Here is a 19,358-nt window from a genome sequence, read left to right on the forward strand (position 1 = left end):
AATGGTTAATATGGCTAAAAGAACTTTCAGAAAACACACTTTTCGAGTTCAGAAAAATACTCAGAAATTTGAAGCTCCTTTCAGGATAAGAAGAGAGTTCCAGTAAGTTAGTTCGCAATATTAAAAAAAGCCAGAAAAGTGGTCTCACCGTGCAAATCAATTGCATTAAGTACTTGCAATGATTAAAAGTTATCATATGCCCTGATTCTCAGGTTGGAGTATTTCTGATCTTAATTTGCATGGAAGGATTCACTAATATTTATTAAGTTGTAGAGTTGAAAACAATTTAGAAAACAGCAGTGTAATACTTACATCTCTCTCCCATTGCCAGACATTTTGAATCCTCCAAAAGGACTTTGGGCATTTAAGGCATTGTAGCAATTTATCCTGTAACAGGAAGAGGCATTTAGTCCAGCTGCACTGTCAGAGACCTTTGGATAACTGAGGGAGAGGCTGAAACTTGTGGAGCTAAGGACACTGTATTCCTCTTAGTAATAACAAACTTGTTTCTTGTTGAAAAGAAATGAGGGATTTATGCTGAAAAACCCCATTCTGCTCCTTACTCATAAGGAGAATGGGATTTGACCTGTGAGGACTGGAGAGAGAGGACCCCACAGTTGGACACAGCTTCAGTAATGAACTGTTAATCTGCTGACAAACCTCAGTGCCAGTTTATAACAAAGAGCTGTTACATTTGAATTTGCCCTTTTTCTCCCTAATTTCTTGCAGATCTTTCATTTACCCAGGCTTGACATACTAAATTTTAGGCTAGTGAACTCTAGAGGTGGCATTACATATTCCTAAGGACTGAAGAGGATGTGTCGCCTCAGTTCCTTAATGTAGAAAGTACTCAATTCTTTGTGCCTTGGGCAGAAACTTCACAGGATTCCTCTTCTGTGCACAGAGGATCATTTATACCGTTTGTTTTCAGTAATGCCATTCAGCAATGGCAAGGTGCTTTCCATTTCCAACAGCATTCCCCAGCAGGGAGCAGTCCCAACACCCCCCTGCAGCTGTTCCATGTCTTGGCTAGTGATTCACCACTAGGACTGTCTAGATAAATATTTTTAAAGAAAGGGTGCAAGACTGAGGTGACATAATGATAGTGACTCAAACTCTTTGTCTTCAAGAGCAGGAGTGTGATAGCTTGTACTTACCAGACTGTCCCAGCCTGCATTGCTGAAGAGACTGTCAGGGCCTTGTTTATGTCGTTTGTAAAGACAGCAGCTACCAGCCCAAAATCAGAATTGTTGGCTCTCTCTATAACTTCATCCATGGTTTTAAATCTCAGTATTTCTTGAACGGGCCCAAAAATCTGCAACAAAGATTAATCATCTGTTGTTAAACTAGCCCACTCAGAGGCATTTCATTCTGCTTTTTTATTTATCTTCTCTCTCCTGTTCCTGCAGCAAGATTTAATAGTGATAATATCTGTCTGTAAAACCACATGAATTTCCCAAAGCAGCTACCTCAGTGGAACTCACCCATTCTACCTTTGTCTCCTCTTTGAGGTCTGAGACCTTACAGCCAATGACAAAAATTGAGCTTCCTTACCCAACTGATGTCAGCTGCTGTGTGCATAAGGAGTTCTGAAAAGATTTTATTAGTTTTTTAAAATATAGTGGTAATTTTCACTCTGAAGCTTTTGTCTCAGGAATTAAACAGAAGCAAAGTCCTGTTTAGGATATTCTAAAATGATCTTGTGCAAATACCTCCTCCTTGGCAATCCTCATGTCATCTGTTACATTGGAAAACACTGTAGGTTCAATGAAGAAGCCTCTTCTTCCTAATCCTTTACCCCCACATTCGAGTTTTGCTCCTTCTGTAATTCCACTTTGAATAAGTTCCAAGATCTTGTTGTATTGTTTTTTATCAATCTGAAAGAGAGAAGAAGTTATTTGAATTGCAGACCAGGTACTTGACAGTGGAGTCAAAATAGGGCTTTTTAGGCAAGTCATGTCCCAGTGAGTAGGCTCATGCTTATATTCACTACTCTTTGAGCTGGAGAGGCAAAGACCTACAGGTAGCTGCTGACTGTAACCTTGGGCTCAGTCTTCTTAAGGATGTGTTCCCTTATGTCTGTGGCTCAACCTGCATTCTTGCTACACAATCTAGTTTATAAGCACAAAAAAGCAGATAATTGATTTTAGTCCCAAGTTAACTTCCTGAAAATGGTATAAGCCCAGCTAGTTATTAGTGGCAGGACTATTTTCTAAAGACTTATCTCTGCTTATGCTCATTATTAGCTTAGAATTCATGGGCCTACAAGCACAGTTATGGTTGTAGACAATTCTTGGAAGTCAGTGCCCACAGAGACTTTTGAGAGTTTCTCCGAGTTTAAAGCTGTATCTTGGGGGCTGAAGATCCAGATGTTGCTCTTGAAACTGGGAGGCAAATATTGATATTTAGGATGAGATTTTTTAATTAACAAGAAGCACCTCAGAGCTGCACAGATTATCTGATCCTTTAGAATTTTAATCTTGAAAACATGTTTTCAGCTACCGTGGACTGTGAGTGAGTCCTGACCTCTGTCTTAGTGGAATTTAAACACTTTCAGGCACCTCCTGGGCTGTAGAGCTGAAGCACTGTTTCTTTACCTGTGGACCTTGTTCTGTAGTTGGGTCAAAAGGGCTCCCCACAACTCTCCTCTTTGCACGTTCCACGCTTCTTCTGACAACTTCTTCATAGATTGATTCTTCCACGTAAATCCGTGAGCCTGCAGTGCAGCACTGACCTTGATTGAAGAACACCCCTTGGTGAGCTTGTTCCACAGCATAGTCCACTAAAAAAACCAAGGCAGCACATGTTGCACTGAAACACTGTAGCGAAATCTGCTCTTGCATCAGTGTCATGTGTATTACATAGTGCCACATTCCCAAAACTTCAGAAGTAGGATTTTGTTAAAAAAAACTGAATCAAAACATACTATAATTTTATCAGGTCAGAAATGAAGTTGATTCGTTTTTGTGTCATAATTCCTGTGAAAATACAGAACTTTTAAACATGTCCAGAAATGATTTTTTCCTCATTTTTCCACCCTGGACACAGCTGTACTGGAGGTACAACTAACACATTCTCTATCCAAGCAGGAGAGAGGATCCAGCCATATTTAGATATTCAGAGCTACATTCTTCCATTGGGTGTAATAGCTGATGAGACAAGAATAATGAATTCATCCCTAAACAGTGCTGCCCTACAGCACTGCACTACCTCTGTTACCAGCTGTAGCACTTTGGAACAGTGCTTAAAGTATAATCTTCTGTGGACTAAACAACGCAACTGTCCTTTACTTTCAGCACATTCTAGACAGCTCCATCTAACAGAAATATCTTATTCTGCCCTCAATGTGGTCTTTGGAAAAATTATATGGCGTGTTCCCTGGACCACATTCAAATTTTCCCAGGCAGCTCCATGGAGATCGAAAACACTGCTGGATATATGGGATTAACTGATGTTTCTTCCTCTATTGTTAACTGTTTTTCACCATGAAGGGGTCTAACCATTCTCCTCTCGGGTTTTTTGTGCACTAAACTTTCAACAGCTTTATCATGCTTTCTGCTAACTTTTGGCACACAGTGTTTCTCAAGCAGAACAAACAGTTCATTTAGAATGACGAGCAAATTGCTGTTCTTAAATAATCAGCGCTTTGAAGTCTAAATCTTAGGTCAAGTGCTGGAGGTTGTAATTGTGGGAAGACCAGAGAGCTTTAGAGAGCTTCTCCTGTGGAACCAACAGTCTTGACGAAGACTGTGCTCTGCTTTGTCTGTTATTCCCCTGTTGCCTGCAGCTTCATCACAGAAAAACAACAGCTCTGTGTGGCAGCCAGGAGCAGTTGTTCTTCCCCTAGGGAAGGTCAGAACACAGACCTGCCCCTGGCATGTATCACTCTACTAGAAATGCTCAGGTGATCCAATGTGAGTTAGTGGTTTAGGGCCATTTGAGATGTGGTGGTATCTGTTGGGAGATGGAGAGGAGTAACTGGGGTAGAAGGCTGGAACATCTGCATCTGTCTCCAGTTGACAGGGGCTTTTTCAGCTTACCAAGATGACTGTGGCTGAAATTTTGATCCTTGACTTGGTAAAACATTTCTATGCAGAAAAGCTTCTGGAAGTTGTCAAACTTTCCCTTAGTCTTTCAGACATTGATAAGTTTTGAAAACAGGTACAGGATTGTAACCAACTCTTGCAACTGATGCTATTCAGAATCATTCTTCTGTTCACTTCCCCCTTTTAAATTAGAAGACCAAATCCCTGTATGTCTATTTATTGGGGTTACAAAGTTCTCAGAGAAGACATTGAGTACAGTGTGCCTGCACACAGCCTGAAACAAGAGCTCTGAGCAAGGTGTGAACCGTCTCATTCATCTTAATGGGGTGTTAACTTCAAAACCTCCTGCTGATAATTTAGATATCAACATTTTTAACTATTTCTTTGCTGATCATTTAAGCAGAAACTTCCAGTTTGTGTTTATATCCTATCCTAAACAGCTGTCCCGTACCTTCTCAGGTGCCAAAAATCTCAGCTGCACAACATCAGATATCTGCCAAAACTTTCAGCTCCCTGCTGACAGTGGCAATGAGGATATTTCAATACATAATTCTTCAATTGTGAAAATTAAAAAAGGGAATAATCTCCATTTATAGCAATTTAACAAAGGAATATTGTGCAGACTGGATTAGCTACTCAAGTGTAAATGAAAGTCCTCCCTTTTAATAAAGGTTGTGAAGCAAAAACATCACAGAATTTCCAGATTTAAAGCACCAGATCATCTTGCTGCAGAGCTTAATATGACAAACGTGTATGGGACCATGACTGTGAAAAACACCCTCTCTGTATGCTTGGTTATAAACTTTTTTCTGCTTTCTTCTTGACTATGAATCTGTGGGTCCAAATGTTGTTTTTTATAAAAAATATCACACCTTAGGCTACCTCTGTAAGATTGAAAAGTGCAATTTGGTACAGCTGCATTAATTCACTTCACTTTGTATGAAGGATGTGCCCTAAAATGGGGGGGGGGGGGGAGAGAAAAAGATGTTACACAAACACGTTTTTCAGAAAAATATGGAAGTGCTGACTTACAATCAGCATCTGCGAAAATAATGTTTGGGCTTTTCCCACCCAGCTCCAGTGTAACTCTCTTCAAATTACTCCTTCCAGCTGCTTCTTGGATCAGCTTCCCAACCTGAAAGGAAATGGAGACACATTTTACAGGGAACGTAGTCGTAGAGTTCACTTTAACAGCCAAGACTGGCTATCACCAGAGCAGAGCTTTAACCAGGCCAGCAGGTTCTTCGATCCAAACACATTCATCAGCTTTCCCTTTTTTCCCCTAGAAACTGAGAGGGGATAAGGCACAGCACAAGTGTGTGTACCCTTTACCCGTTTGTATCTATGCTAAAATGGCTTGGGGATTTCTTTTAGGGGGCTTTAGCAGGGCTAAATGAAAAATTTGAAATTGGTGCAATTAGAATTTCTTCCATCCAAGCCACTGACAGGTTCACAAGGTTTAATATGTCGAGTTGTGATGAAATCATCCTCCTCCCCTGCAGGATTAACAGCACATAACAAAATACCAAGTAGGGCAAGAAGTTACAAAAGCACCATCCCAGATCTGACCTGCAGCTGCACCAGAGATAATCTTAATATGGGTTGAGGAGGTCAAAAGCACCTCCAAAATGTCTTTGTAGATTGTGGGGTCAGCCGGAGCAGAATGCAGCCCCCTGGCTGGAGCAGCCACAACCACAGATCTCACCAATGAACATGAGAGTAGATTAAATGGAGTAGCAATCTGACAGCTACGTGTTTGACGTGTTTCCACATCAGTACAGTCAGACAGGCAGCTGTGCTCCCTGGAAATTCTTCTCTCCCTGGATCAATAAACCCAAAACATGTTAGAGTTTATACTGGTGCAGTGTAACCGTGCCTATTTTGCAGCTAAAGAAGTAATCACAGGTAGATTTAGACTCCTACATGTTAAAACATGGGATTAAAAGTACCTATGGAATATTGAGAAGCCTGAGAACCTTGATAAGTGCTTTCTTTTAACATGTTCTAATGTCACACAGAGAATTAGATGTGAAGTGAGATGGGAGTGAGTCCCGAGGTGGATTTTTTCTCCAGTTTCTCTATCTGTTTTCTATTTCTAAGGTTATGTGAGTGAGATTTCCTGCAGCAAGGGGTTAATGGATGAGAAGCTGAACCTCTCAGAGAATTGAAGGCAGTCTGCTAGAGAAAGTTAAGTCAGCACTGGAGTAATCAGAAGGCAAATGAAACAGAAACCAGGGCCCCCAAAGAAAAAAAAACAAAGCAAAACCCCCACAGGATAATGAAGGAGTTGTCAACCACTTCATGTACCTTTGTGATTAACTGTTTATCTGGTGATACCACAGTTGAGTGTGACTGAGGTTATTTCTTTCTTTTTTTTTTTTATTTTAAGAAAAGCTATTTTTCTTTATCCAAGTATTGATGGAATGGAGTGTTGACATTATCATGAAATTCCTTGCATATCCCCTTAATTGGAGCTGATTTTATTGCTATGTTTGACTGACAGCCAGAAGTGAACCTGAAAAAGAAGGACCCTTTCTGCCTTCCACCCCCACCTCATACATCGAGCACGTCATCTGGAAATTCCAGCCTCTCAAACTGTGCTGAAAACTTACACTGCAGAGTTCTGTGTTTATAGCCAGTGCCAGCCAATGCCATTCACACCCTCACCGCCTTGAACCTCCCTCTCTCAAAGAACAACAACCACCCATTTCCCCTCAAAAATTCTCAGGGAAGCCAGAGAGCAAAGTGTGCAGCCCTCATCTCTCTGCCTTCTACTTTCATGTCAAAACAGTTTTGTACATGTAAGTAGAGATTTCTAAAGGATTCCATGCAAATAAGTGATAGGCAAATTGGCAAGTCCAAATACGGTGTATACGGCAAATATTAAAGTCCAAAGGGCTTGGAGACAAAGGTGTTATTTTGGAAAAGTATTGTCCAGAGTATTTTTAATACTGACAAGTTGTTGTCAAGTTTCCAAGTACAAATTTAATAGAAAGCTTGACTCTGTCCTTCCCGTTAGAAATCAGTGTAAGCATTTTTGTTCACTGCGCTCCCGTTGTGCCCTGTGCTCTTACATTTCTTAGGGAAAGCACCAGCGCTGTGGTTATTTAGTGACAAAGGCGGCCTTTTGTGGCCGACCCTCTCTTTATGGAGAGAGACAGCATGAAAGGGATAAGTGATAGTGTTGCAATCTGCATGGCCTTTCAGTACACGCTTCCTGCGGTGTCTCTCAGCTCTATCCCCGAGCTCCCAATAGGCAGAACAGCCTTGCAAGGGAACGCTGGAAAAGAGGACTCCCCCACAGATAATGGAGCTGTGCGATTATTCAGCAGGAATGTTGGCAGAGAAAGCCCTGACTCCCCATCCTTGTTTTGAATAGGCTTCAAGATTGATATCAGGAGTATCCCTGGATAGCTTGTGAAGTACCATAACCTTGTAAGCTGCACGGAGGGTGAGGCAGATGTAATTTGGCTTGTTTCAAAGAAAACAATTTGTTATGCAGAACAACAACAACAACAAAGATTAAAGAAGCATTTTGAGGCACCCCTGTGCAAGAAAAGCTATGTGAAGAATAGTCCTGTAAGGGTCTGTTTCTGGATTGGGAAGGGTATGACGTTAGGCACTGAGAGTGTATCATGATCTAATACATTTGATTGTTGCTTGTTTATGCCTCCTGTATTTGGAAGTTTATTGTCTCTTTCAAGGAGAAGCTTAAGCAGTCATATTTTAAATACTTTGTGCAGAAATGAAAAAAAATTTGTTGCTTTTCATGTTCTCTTAATTTTCTATTTTCTGCACACGTGGGTTTGCCTGTTACTGTTAAAGCACTAGAAGTCTCATGAGTCAAAAGCAAACCTCCAAGGTTTGTGGTACTTCCTCTACAGCTCTGTCATTCAGAATGTCTCAGTTCTCCTCTGAACCTTCTTTTGATCACAGATACACAGTAAATCACTAGGGAACACCTGAATGTAGGGGAACAGCAGTCTAGCTGAACAGCAGGGAATTTTCTTGCACACTACAACAGACCAGACAGTCAAGGTAACACAGGGAACTCTGTAGATTAAAAGATTCCATGGACAGTGCAAAATTTGACAAAGGAGACATACATCATCAGTTAGGCATTTTAAATAATACCTTCAGTGCCTTTCTTGGGATATTGAGAGAATATCTGAAGAACAGAAATTGCTTTAAGTTACAAGAGATGGATTAAGTTTTGGGGAGATGGTATGACTAGACAGAAATTTTCTGTGTTTTCTGAAAGTACAGTTTTCTCTCTCCAGCTATTGAGGCATTTGATGTCAGTGTTTTGGCAAAACCTTCAAACCCATGCTGCTGTCTCATTTTTTATAAATTCCAGATTATATGCATAATCTTTTTGAGAAGCATTTTAGAACCTCATGGCATGTTCAGGGTGTGTCTCCAGCAAGGACAAGCAAATTTGAAATACCAGCAGCTTTGTCTGACTGTGCAAAGCCCTGTGTGAGGACCAGCCCTACAAAGAGTGTAGTGAATAGTGCAGCACAAGTGAAAAGGCAATCCCAATCAGAAATTCCCAGAGAGAATCCTAAACTATAAATGGCTCATTTGTTCTTTGGATTAAATCCTGGCCCCATGAAAGTCCATGACTAAACTCTTGTTAATGTTGATAGGGCTGATAGGCTGTTTGTACTGATTTTAAGAAGGTGAACCCTTTTGACATGTATCTTTTGTGGGCAAAGAGGCACAACAGTTGCCCAAGGACAGCTCCCTAAATGCTACCAAAAACACCAAGGAAGGAAAAGGGTAACAACTGCTTCTCATTCAGGAAGCACAAGTTGTCCAAGTTAGGATCAAAAAGATTCTGCAGAAGCAGGAATGAATGCTAATGTAGCCTTCCTAAATCGTTACGTGGGGCATGTGTGTAGCATCCTAAGCTCACAGACTTCTCAGGATGGGTCAAGTCACCTTTAGGATTCTTGTTGCTAAGGTAGAAAATGCCAGGATGCAACTCTTCGTGATGCCTAAAACCAGCAAGAGATTGTGTGATCCAGGAGAGCTGACACAACTCACTGCTCATGCAGTAGGTAGACATTCTGTCTACATCATGCATTGTGACATTCATCTCACTTCAGAAATGAAAGGAGAATCCTGCTGAGTAAATTAGAATCAGTGGTAATACAGCTGTTAGCTACAAACATTTGTTTGGCATGAATCAATCTTGACTCTCCCGTAGTTTGCTTTGATGGTCTCTCTAGTATCTTGTTGACTAATGATGAGATCATGGTTTGTTAATCTAAGTGCATAAAGAAAACATTCTGCCAAGCAAAATGCAGACTCTTTTGCTGGGGTTTATTGCAGTTGTTTATAGACCTTTTGTTTACACAGGCATCCAAACCAATTTGTTGGATATTTATTTGGGTTACTCTGCAGAACTGCCTGAACACAGACTTGAATCCCATCTTAAATCTGTCTGCATTTTAATGGGTTGTAGTTTGAACAAAGTGGAAACCAACCACTTAGGATGCATTTCTTGTTGGCCAGAGCTTCAAATGTTTTGTGTGCTATCTATAATTCTCATCTTGAGAGCCTTTAACAACTGGAGGGAGTTGTAAGCCACTCTGATTTGGAGGTTACACATTTGGTTTTGAACAGAAGTTATTAGAACTCATTAAACTTTTGCAACAATCAAAATAGAATTTTTAATCCAAGCACTGCTTTAAATGCACATTTAAAAAAATTTATAACTTCTTGGTCTCTATAATCATCTCTAATTTTAGACCCAGAACATACCGCATCCAACTACTCCCTGTGCACCAGGAACTTATGTTCCCACACACAGTTCCAGTTCAGATGGAGCACACAGGTACAGACATGGGCAGACAGCTCAGAGCAGTCAAAATGACTGTATTTGCAAAGCCTTGACTGAGCTCACAGATTTGAACTGAAATAAAGGTAAATCAAGAGTAAAGCAGCTTCTGATGGCTGCTTTTCTTTGCTATTTGAAGGCCTCTCACCTTTTCTGCATAACAAAAGTTCTTTCAGAGAATAAGAAAGTAATGTGAAGAACTTCTCTGGGTTTCTGATACGTGTAAAAATTGTCCCCTCATCAGCACTTTTTCTCAGAAATACATAGGGCCCACTGTTCCTTTCACTGGGGAAGAGACTCGTATAATGTCTCCTGTAGTTCTGAGCTCTGCAGCCCAACAGCAATCACCAACATTTCCCCTCAGTGTCTGGGTGAGTCAGACATCCTGAGTTTGGATCTGTTCTTAAACTCAGAAATTATAAACAACTGAGTTTATTTTAATTAAATCATTGCTACTAAGTTTTTCAGAGGAACTCAAATAGACAAGAATGCGTGGAACAGTGAAGAAGCCAAGGCAGAGGGGGGCAGTGTAAAAGGAAAAGGCACTTACAGTGCACAAGAGGGATAGTGTGGGAGAGAGCTAAGCTTTACAGAACCTCTCCCATGGGCCTGGTGAGTGCAAGTTTCACCCTACAGCTTGGGACCAGAAAGATCAAGGAGAAATTCAGTCAGATGTAATGAGAGATGTAAATTGATTATGGGCTTTCAAGGTAAGGTAGGAAAGGGATAGGAGTGACTGTTGACATGGTCCTATTAGCTGGAAGAAAGTTCAGTTATGGCAGTTTAAGTTTCATCTGATTGTGGAAGATGAGGAAAAAATGTGCTTGTGAAGCCTGAGAGGAGATTGTCGTAATTAAGGGGGATCATGGATTAGCCCCGGTTCACTAAAACCAACACAGGAAAAATAAACATTTTTGTTAAAATACCTGAACCAAACAGGCTGCTGAAGAGTGAGAACCAAAGCAAGCAGAGAAGCCAAGAAAGCTACTGGACTCTAAGAAGGCACAGTATTTTTAGGCCTGCTTTCATACTTAGTATGATTTTATTTCTTTCAGTATGACAGTTGGCAGAGTGAGGTCCAGAGCCTGCCAGGTGTTTGTAGAACCCTTCCTAGTGAGCAGTGGAGTTTTGAGAGCCATGCACTAGGGGACTGGGAGAGGAGGTAATCCATGGGAGAAGGCATGAAAAAGCAAGAAACAGGCAGGCTAAGGGTTGAAAGAGTTGGCAGACTACTCTTTTAGTGTGGGGAAGCTAACCATAAAAGGAGGGGACAGCAGGAAAGAGGGAGAGAGTGAAATCAAACAGTAATAGAGCTCTTTATGATTTTTCACGTATTATTTGTGGGGGAGAGTGTGGAAATAAATAGTAGTATTTTTAAAAAAAAATTCAGAGCACTAGAGAATCTAAAAAACAGAGAAGAGAGTGCACACTGGACAACTCATAAATTAGAAATTAGAAGCATAAGTTCGAAGTCATTTATGTGTTGTCATTGCATAGGCATGGGCTTGAAGCCTCCTAATAGGAGTTTCAAGAGGTACTGGACCAATGTCCAGGTGACAAGGCCATTGGTGCCATTAAATACAATTGTCCACATGCACCTTTGGGCTCAGGAAGTCTGTAAGTTGTTGATTTGCCAGAAGCTGTGAGGCTACAGCAAGGAAAGGATCACTCTACACATGCTCCCTTCTTCTGTGAGCATCTGTTACTAGTCACGCTGCAAGATAAGGTGCTGGGCTGGGTGGCTCTTTGGTGTGACTGTGTCAGACTTTATTGATTTAAGGTCGTGAACTTGGCCTTTTGGCTCATATTTCTATGGATTATGTTCTACACATTTTGGAAAACATTAGCATTAAATTTTTTTGTAGGAAGAGCAGCCTGTTTTCTGCCTTTCAAGAATATTGCAGGAAATAGATAATAATAGCCTGGTTTAGTGATTTTTACAGGCAAACGGGGAGTTTTCGTTGGCCATCGATATATACTTCAAAGGTAAAGAACATATATAAAAGAATCTCATAGCGAAAACTTGAGAAAAACCTGTGCTTCGGAATCTGAGCTTGGAGATCTTTGCTTTTGTACTGATAGCTTTTATCATTGACTTGCTCAAGTTGGAAGTATTAACTGCCTTAACCAGCACCTGGATGGAATGGGGGAACGGAAGTTAATATTGTGGTGTTTATATACCTAATGGCTGTAGGAAATCCACATCACTGGAGTGCACAGTTGACACGTCTCAGACAAGCACCAGAGAGACAAAATTTTTCCATTATTATTTCAGTAGAAATTGAAATCTGTTTTGGAGAAGTCAGAGACTCTATAGTCCAGCTCGTATCAGAGCATTGTGTTTAAAATGTTACAATGTTGACTTGCTGTTACAAAAATTCAGTGTTACAGGAAATCAGAAACAATATGGAATAGTTTACACTAACTCTGCATTAAAACGTTCCATCTGTTCTTGCTTTAGGTTCTTAGAGAATTGCTTTTTCATCTCTGTAATGCTTTTCACTTCCTATTAGTAAGGCTTTTAAAGGTAGGCACTGAGTTAGTATAAAACCCACAGCTTTTGAGTTTAAACGCCTATTAAAACTAAAGCTGTCTGGAACTACAATAAAAATTTATTTTGGCTACAAGAGACAACTTTGAAACCTAACCCATCTGTATTTTTCCTCCTCCAAACAGTGCAACATCCTGTATAATAGAATATTTATCTTAAACAGAGACCACATATCTTTATGAAAACAATTGTTTCAACTTAATTTATGGGGGGTAATCAGCTCATATTAAAGTTTTCGATATTCCAGGATGCTAATGTTAATTGGTTACAGGAGATGTAATGACTAGAGTAATTCCACAGAATAATCTGAAATCTGATGTAGCCATTGACTTACAATGTAACCTGTGTGTAGTAGAATCTAAAATTGCCATCAAAAAATCATGTACAGGCATATAGTAATTGCAAAACACTTGTGTGCAAATTAGGCATATGACTGCAGCTACATTTTACTGGTAATTTAGGCTTGTGTGTGACTTCCAAACTCAAATACAGTATAATTCCCCCAGAATAATTTATTTGAAATAATTGAGCTGGTCTCTGCAATCCCTGGGTCCACCAGGGAGATACCCACACATATCTAGTAGGGCTGCTTGGTCAGTGAATTTATCCGCTCAAATCAAAACCCAAATTGCCTCACTGTGAAGAGCAGCATCCCTGGGACACATAAAGCCTTCCACTGCCACGAGTGGGAGTCAAACATATCAAAGAGAGACTGGATCCCTGGGGTTTAGCTCCCTCCATACAATAGTTTGTCAGATTTTGAATTGAAAAGGGCTGGGTTTAGCACTCTCTAAATATAACCAGCCCTGAAACTCCCACAGAGATTCCTTTCTGTCTGCCTTCAGACAATGAGATAAGGCCCCTTCTCCTGTGACTTCAGTCTGGAGTACCTCTGTCATCCCCACCCCAGCCCTGATAACAGCCAGCTTTGCACATATTTGAGAGCAAGACGTGATGTGAGTTTTGAGGGTTAGTCTTTCTGTAGATTGCAGCCTTCATCTTCAGGGTGAGCCTCCTCTGTAACATCTGCACCAGAGACTCAGTGCAAGACATTTTGGCATCCAGGACACAACTGACTCCCTTCATCCTCTGGCCAGCTTCTTTCCATCATTTTGGGAACAGATACCTTGGACAATCCCTTTTTCTCCCTGCATTCCTTCCTTTTTAGACCTCCTCCTCATCCTTAATATACTCGAATGCAGCATCACAGTTGAAATATCTTTGCACAGTTTGCCCCTTTCCTCTCCCCTTTTCCCCAAGTACAGCAAGATACACAACTTATGGCTTTAAAAGCAGCATTTATGTGTGCTATGATATAAACGGGATGTTCTGCCTACTTGCATGTGATTCACATCCTCATAAGCCCACAGGAAATCCCAGCAATATTTTTCCAGGCATATCTCCTGTGCTGAGGTGCCGAGCACAGCAGGGGCTGGAGGAAAGGAGCCATTTCTGCTTGGGAAGTACTGCAGTACATAAGTTTAGCTGGGAAGGACAGACCGCTGTTGTTCAGGTGTAGCTGTTTTACTCAGTGACAGTAAGAAATGTAGCACAAGAACTGAAGTATTTACTCACATTTTACAGCAATATACGTAATATGTGTGAATCCTCTTACCTCAGTGGATCCAGTGAAAGCAATTTTATCAATGCCAACATGGGAGGCAATGGCTGCACCAACAATTGGACCAAATCCTGGCAAAATATTGACAACTCCTGGAGGAAAGCCAGCCTGTCAGAATAGGAATGAATGATGTAAGCATGACCCATGGAAACTGATAGAGCACATCAAACCAGGCGTGTGCTGGGAGTTCCTTCCCTACAAGGAGAGACAGAGACATGATTCCTGTCAATTATTCTTACCTCCTTGATGAGGGCTCCCATATAGAGAGCGCTAAGTGGTGTTTGTTCTGCTGGTTTAATAACTACTGTATTTCCACAGCACAGAGCTGGAGCAATCTTCCATGCAAACATCAGCAGGGGGAAGTTCCACTGCAGGGAAAAAAAAAAAGTTGATAGATGGAAAAATATTGCCGTGGTGTTTTGTTTTCAAGATGTCAAGCTGCTACCTCACTTATTTCTCAGGCTGATCCTTAGCATAAATCTTTCCCAGCACAAAGCAAGGATTTTTTTTAATTACTGCTATTAAGAAAGCAACAACAGTGACCTTTCAGTTCTTTCGCTCCTGTTCAAAGAAATAGAACCCCCACCTACAATCTCCATAAAAAATATTCTGTTATCTGTTCATCTTTTTTGGTCACAATTTTTTATTTCACTTACTTGTTTTGCAACTGGCACTTTTAATTCCCCCATGACAAATAGATCCCGCTTCTGATACATTTGGAAGGAACTGTTCGTTCATGTTGAAGCATTTTTGGATGTAAATTTCCTATCCCTGAGTACATCTTAAGATAAAAAATTTATACTCAAAATTATATAATCCTTGATTGATGGAGTTACAATAAAAAGTCCATAAATGTCAATGCTCAGTCAAAACATTTTATTTTCTTGAAGTCTTCTTACTAAGCAATTTATATGGAAGATGTTAAGAGAACAGAAAAAAACAATTTGAGAAACTCTTTGATGATATAAAATTCTGCATTGTCATTTGATTTCAACTTCATTTAACTGCAGCAGAAAATGTAGTGTATTATGTTATTTTGATGCACAAACACATTGTGGATAGAGATAAAAGTAACGAGCCTTTCACATCAAGGCCTGACCCTAACAGGTTAAGTGGAAATGCCAGAGTAATAAAATAACCGTGTTTGCACAATCACTCTTATAAATGCATACAATAATCCCCTTTGGAAAGAGAATAGAAAATATCAGTCACAAATAGTCAGCCACTGGCCAGAATGTGTTACTGCCTGATGCATATCAGCTGCCACTCTCACAGACATCTCTCTAGCCCCTGGCTAACTTGAAAAAATACACAACTGTCTTTCCTTCACCGAACACCCAATTTTTTACTCCCTCTGTTGTTTATAAACTCTGGAGACAAAGTGATGTTTTAATTCCATCTCCAGTATATAAACCTGGGAGGGGAGCTGTAGGGCCAGCAGTGTGCTAACAGCCTGCACTTCTAATGGTATTCAAGGAGAGCTTGGAGGAGTTTTATAGGGCAATATATAGCCCTGTTTATGCTACAGCGCTGCTGAAGAGCATGTCTTGATGGAAGCTGGGATGTGGAAGAGGATGAGGAGTTTAGTGCTAGGCTTGCTGTTTAATTTTATTTTTGTAATAATGTATTTGCCGGTGCAATGGCCAGGGGCTGTACCCTGTGACTGGTAGCTGTGGAGGAAGTACATAAGAGATTAGCAGCAGTGTTAGAATAGCTTTGTGTGACAGCCATCTTAAAGTTTTGGAGGACAAAACTGAGGGGAAAAATAAACATGCATGGTAGATGGCTGGGAACCCTGAACAAAGAGTTTTACACATCTGAACTAAACAAATCCTGGTTTGGGCGTGATCTCCAGCCTGTGGCGGAATTTCTTCAACAGATCTGTCAGTTAAACTCAACGAGACAAGCCTAAGAGGTGTCCGGCAACACTGGGGCTGTCATTTAGCAAACCCTCATCCATATGCCTGGCTGGAGAATGGGGACAGAGCTGTGGAATCTTTCATTCATAAGGCCCAAGTTAGGAGAGTATGTAGGTGTTTGCAGGACGGGCACAGTCACAGACTGTCTGAGGCTGAGCGTGCTTCTCTGGGTTTCTACCGAGTGCTGAACACAATGGCCACCCCTTAACAAAGACATGAAATAGCAACAATATAAATAGGGAAAACAGGCTCAAAATTGTTAAAATAATCTTTTTTGGCTGCTCCTTTTGTAATGGAATTGCTGCATGTTGCTGTTTAGTGGCTTTGTGGTTAACATGAACAAAATAAAAAATCAGCATCAACAAAAATTTCAGAGAATGTCCTGATTAGTCCCCCAGTGCTTTGTCAAGAATAAAAGCATCCACACGATATTTTATTCGCTATATGTGAGCCTCCCATTGAAATTTCTGCCAAAGCTGGTTAACTGGTTCTTCTGAAAAAGTTACCCTCTCAGTCCAATTCCCATGTACTGTTCAACAAGATTTTATTAAGGGTGTATATTAGGGTATAGGGGCAGTATTGGGTTTGACAAAATGATGTGTTTCTCTCTCACAACAAATAAAACAAACATTTCATGTCTTTTATTAGCTACACAATGTTAATTGTAATGATATGTCTCCTGGAGTTTCCTTTTCTCCTCCAGCCTTGTAAAAGAAATAGCAGGAAAGAATGGAATTAAAATACATCACATTCTCCCAGGAACTGAGGAGCCTGTTAAATCACAGTAAAAACTAAATAAATAGAAAGACTACCACAGCAAAGCATCAATTTTCCATAAGTTGTGTGAACATCCATAACCACTGACAGCATATTAACACTGTGTTTTGCTTTGCTTGTTTTAATCATGAGAATTCTATGACTTGAGAACTTAACTCCTAATAACAGAGCCTAAACCCTATTAGCATGTTCAAATAAGCATTTGCAGGGAGGCTGTTAAAGATATGTCAACAATATGAGCTCAGCTTTTTTCGTAATGGAAAACACACATAGCTGAGGACCGTGTTTTATGTGTCTTTAAAGAGAGCTGGTTCAAATGAAAATAAATAGAAAGCGCTAGTAGAGATACTCACAGGGATGATCTGTCCACACACTCCGATGGGTTCATGTCTTGTAAACGTAAAATAATCTCCATCTGAAGCAGATGAGCATGGTTACTCTCAAGTGCAGTTTGACTTGGCAGAACAAAAAAAAAATTAAAATAGAGGGGGAGAAAAAACTCTAAAGATCAGCCTTTGATGGCAGTAAAAGAAATAAAGAAGTCATGGAAGTGTTTTTTCGTGAGCCAGCATGGGAAACCTAGGTTCAGGAGCAACCTAATTGTTCTTTCTGTAGAACAAAGGGAGCAGGCATCCCATCAGAAAGCAACCTGCTTTGTTCCTTGGGGAAGAGAACAAGCTGTACAGCACAAAAAATTGCAGTAGCGTGGAAGCCACTAAATGGCCTCAGCTCTCTAAGGGTGAGAGAAGTGAAGGAAGAGTCACAAAGGCAATTTCCCGAAAGGCATGACTGGAACACAGCAATACAAAGGTATATATGGAACCAGATGTGGGACAATAGAGTGACACACGTCCAGGTCATCTGCCACTGGGGACACAGGCAGTTTGAAGGGATGGAATGATACACCACAACCTGTAGATGTGGAATGAAGGGGACAAGTTTGTGACTTGTGTCACTGCAGAAGACAACATTAATGAGTATACAGGGGTCATCACACAGCCATGCTTTCGCAGCTAACTTGTACAAGGCCTGTGCCAGAAATGGCCTGGAGCTCAGTAGGCAGCCAATTTAAGTTGACAGGACAAAGCTGTAAGCCACTAGAAAACAAGACAACAGAGAATAAGAAGTTTTCACAAACCTTTTGGGTAAGGTAGAGGTGAATAAATGAAGGGATGAACATGAAGGGACCTAGTCACTGGAAACTTGGAAAATATGAGCTTTTCTTGATGAACTTTTGACAGAAATAGGAATATGGACTAAGGTCCTAACAACAAAGTGCAGGAAAAGCAGACTGTATAGTCACAAACAGGGGGTGTGGATGGCATGAGGCTGTAGGGAATTACTTAATTAACTCTCTGATCTGGTAACTATTTTTTAAGGTCCTGATGAACAAAAATGGCAAAAAAACTCCAGGGGAGAGAGGTATCACTAGTTAAAGTGAGTGCTACGTGAGACTGGCAGTCCTTAACAACTGTTGAGCTCAGGGCAGCCTGAGTCAGGTCAAGGAATAAACAGATTTGTGATTTGGGGTCAGGCCTGTGGTCTGTGGGAGCCACTCACATGGCCCCTGCTCCGAGCAGCCCATTCAGCACAGCTGGGACAAGTGACTGCCATGGGGGCTGATGGAAGTTCGGGCTCTTTCACAAACTGCACGTGGTCTGGGAGCACATGCTGAGGTTACACAGGCTGAGATACCATGTAGGTTTGTTCCCAGCTGACAAAGAGCCAGAAGACAACCTGCTCTGTGTGAGGACTGGTTAAGGTATCAGTTAAGGGATGGTCTAACCAGTAGCTTTGCTAGTGTGCTTGGCCTTCATCTGCGCAAAGTAGATATACAGCACTTTTGTACCTAAATTGAGTCTTGTAGCTGTATAAACTAACCCTGAATTTAGGTCAGATGTTTTTCGGTGAGGCTATAGCTGAGGCAAGGGCTATGCTAAAGGCATGAGCTGAATGTGCCCCTTGGCCTGCAGTGCTTGGTCATCTAGAAAAACTGGAGTCTCTTAACTTGAAAAATCAAGTATGTGAGAATGATGAGAAGGTTGCAAAGGCTTAATGGCAGGAGATGATTTACCAGGATAAGAAAGGGTCAGACAGCGGAAGGGAGTAAGAGGAGCAGGAGAGATTACAGGGCTTTTGCTCCCATTGTTCTGTCCAAGGCAGGGGTCTGTGCTTTTCCTCCCGGGGTGTGAAGTGTCAGGCAGCCACGGCCTCTGCCCCATTCAGTCCAGAGCTGGAGCCACCCTTGTTCAATACTGGGGAAGGACCTAACTTCACAATGGAGAGTGTGTTTTGGGAACCTGCTGCAATGTCCTCCACCATACATCTGGTAACAATAAACAGGTTAATCTATAAAGTTTCTTGGGTTTAAGAAAAGACTTCAACTTGAATTTGATTAGAAATAACTTATTTTCAGGTCTGCTTATTTCTATCCTTATACTTTACGGGATTTGCTCAGTAGAAATCTGAGCTAATGCGTCAGCTGGGGGCCAGATACAGAATAATTATGAGAAAGGTAACAATAATCTGCATCCAAGACAAAGGACAGAGCAGAGGAAGTAAAGGAGGGAGGGAAAGAGAGAAAAGAGATTCACGTCAG

General features: G+C 41.0%; 1 protein-coding gene across 4 annotated transcripts in view; it reads right to left on the reverse strand.

Annotated features, from left to right (window-relative positions):
* The window catches only part of ALDH1A2 (aldehyde dehydrogenase 1 family member A2), a 55,186-nt gene that overhangs the window by 3,648 nt on the left and 32,180 nt on the right, over window positions 1–19,358 (reverse strand). For all 4 annotated transcript variants that reach the window (XM_027736856.2, XM_027736855.2, XM_039390112.1 and 1 more), the window contains exons 5-12: window positions 17,113–17,174; window positions 14,303–14,431; window positions 14,058–14,171; window positions 5,079–5,181; window positions 2,598–2,782; window positions 1,713–1,877; window positions 1,158–1,315; window positions 313–387 (exon numbers count right to left, since the gene is read on the reverse strand). In XM_027736856.2, the coding sequence (XP_027592657.2) occupies window positions 313–387; window positions 1,158–1,315; window positions 1,713–1,877; window positions 2,598–2,782; window positions 5,079–5,181; window positions 14,058–14,171; window positions 14,303–14,431; window positions 17,113–17,174 (991 nt within the window). The remainder of the gene's footprint in view (window positions 1–312; window positions 388–1,157; window positions 1,316–1,712; window positions 1,878–2,597; window positions 2,783–5,078; window positions 5,182–14,057; window positions 14,172–14,302; window positions 14,432–17,112; window positions 17,175–19,358) is intronic.

Source organism: Pipra filicauda, unplaced genomic scaffold (genome assembly GCF_003945595.2).
Source record: "Pipra filicauda isolate LSUMZ 115617 unplaced genomic scaffold, ASM394559v2 scaffold7_size6619720_pilon, whole genome shotgun sequence".
NCBI lineage: Eukaryota > Metazoa > Chordata > Aves > Passeriformes > Pipridae > Pipra > Pipra filicauda.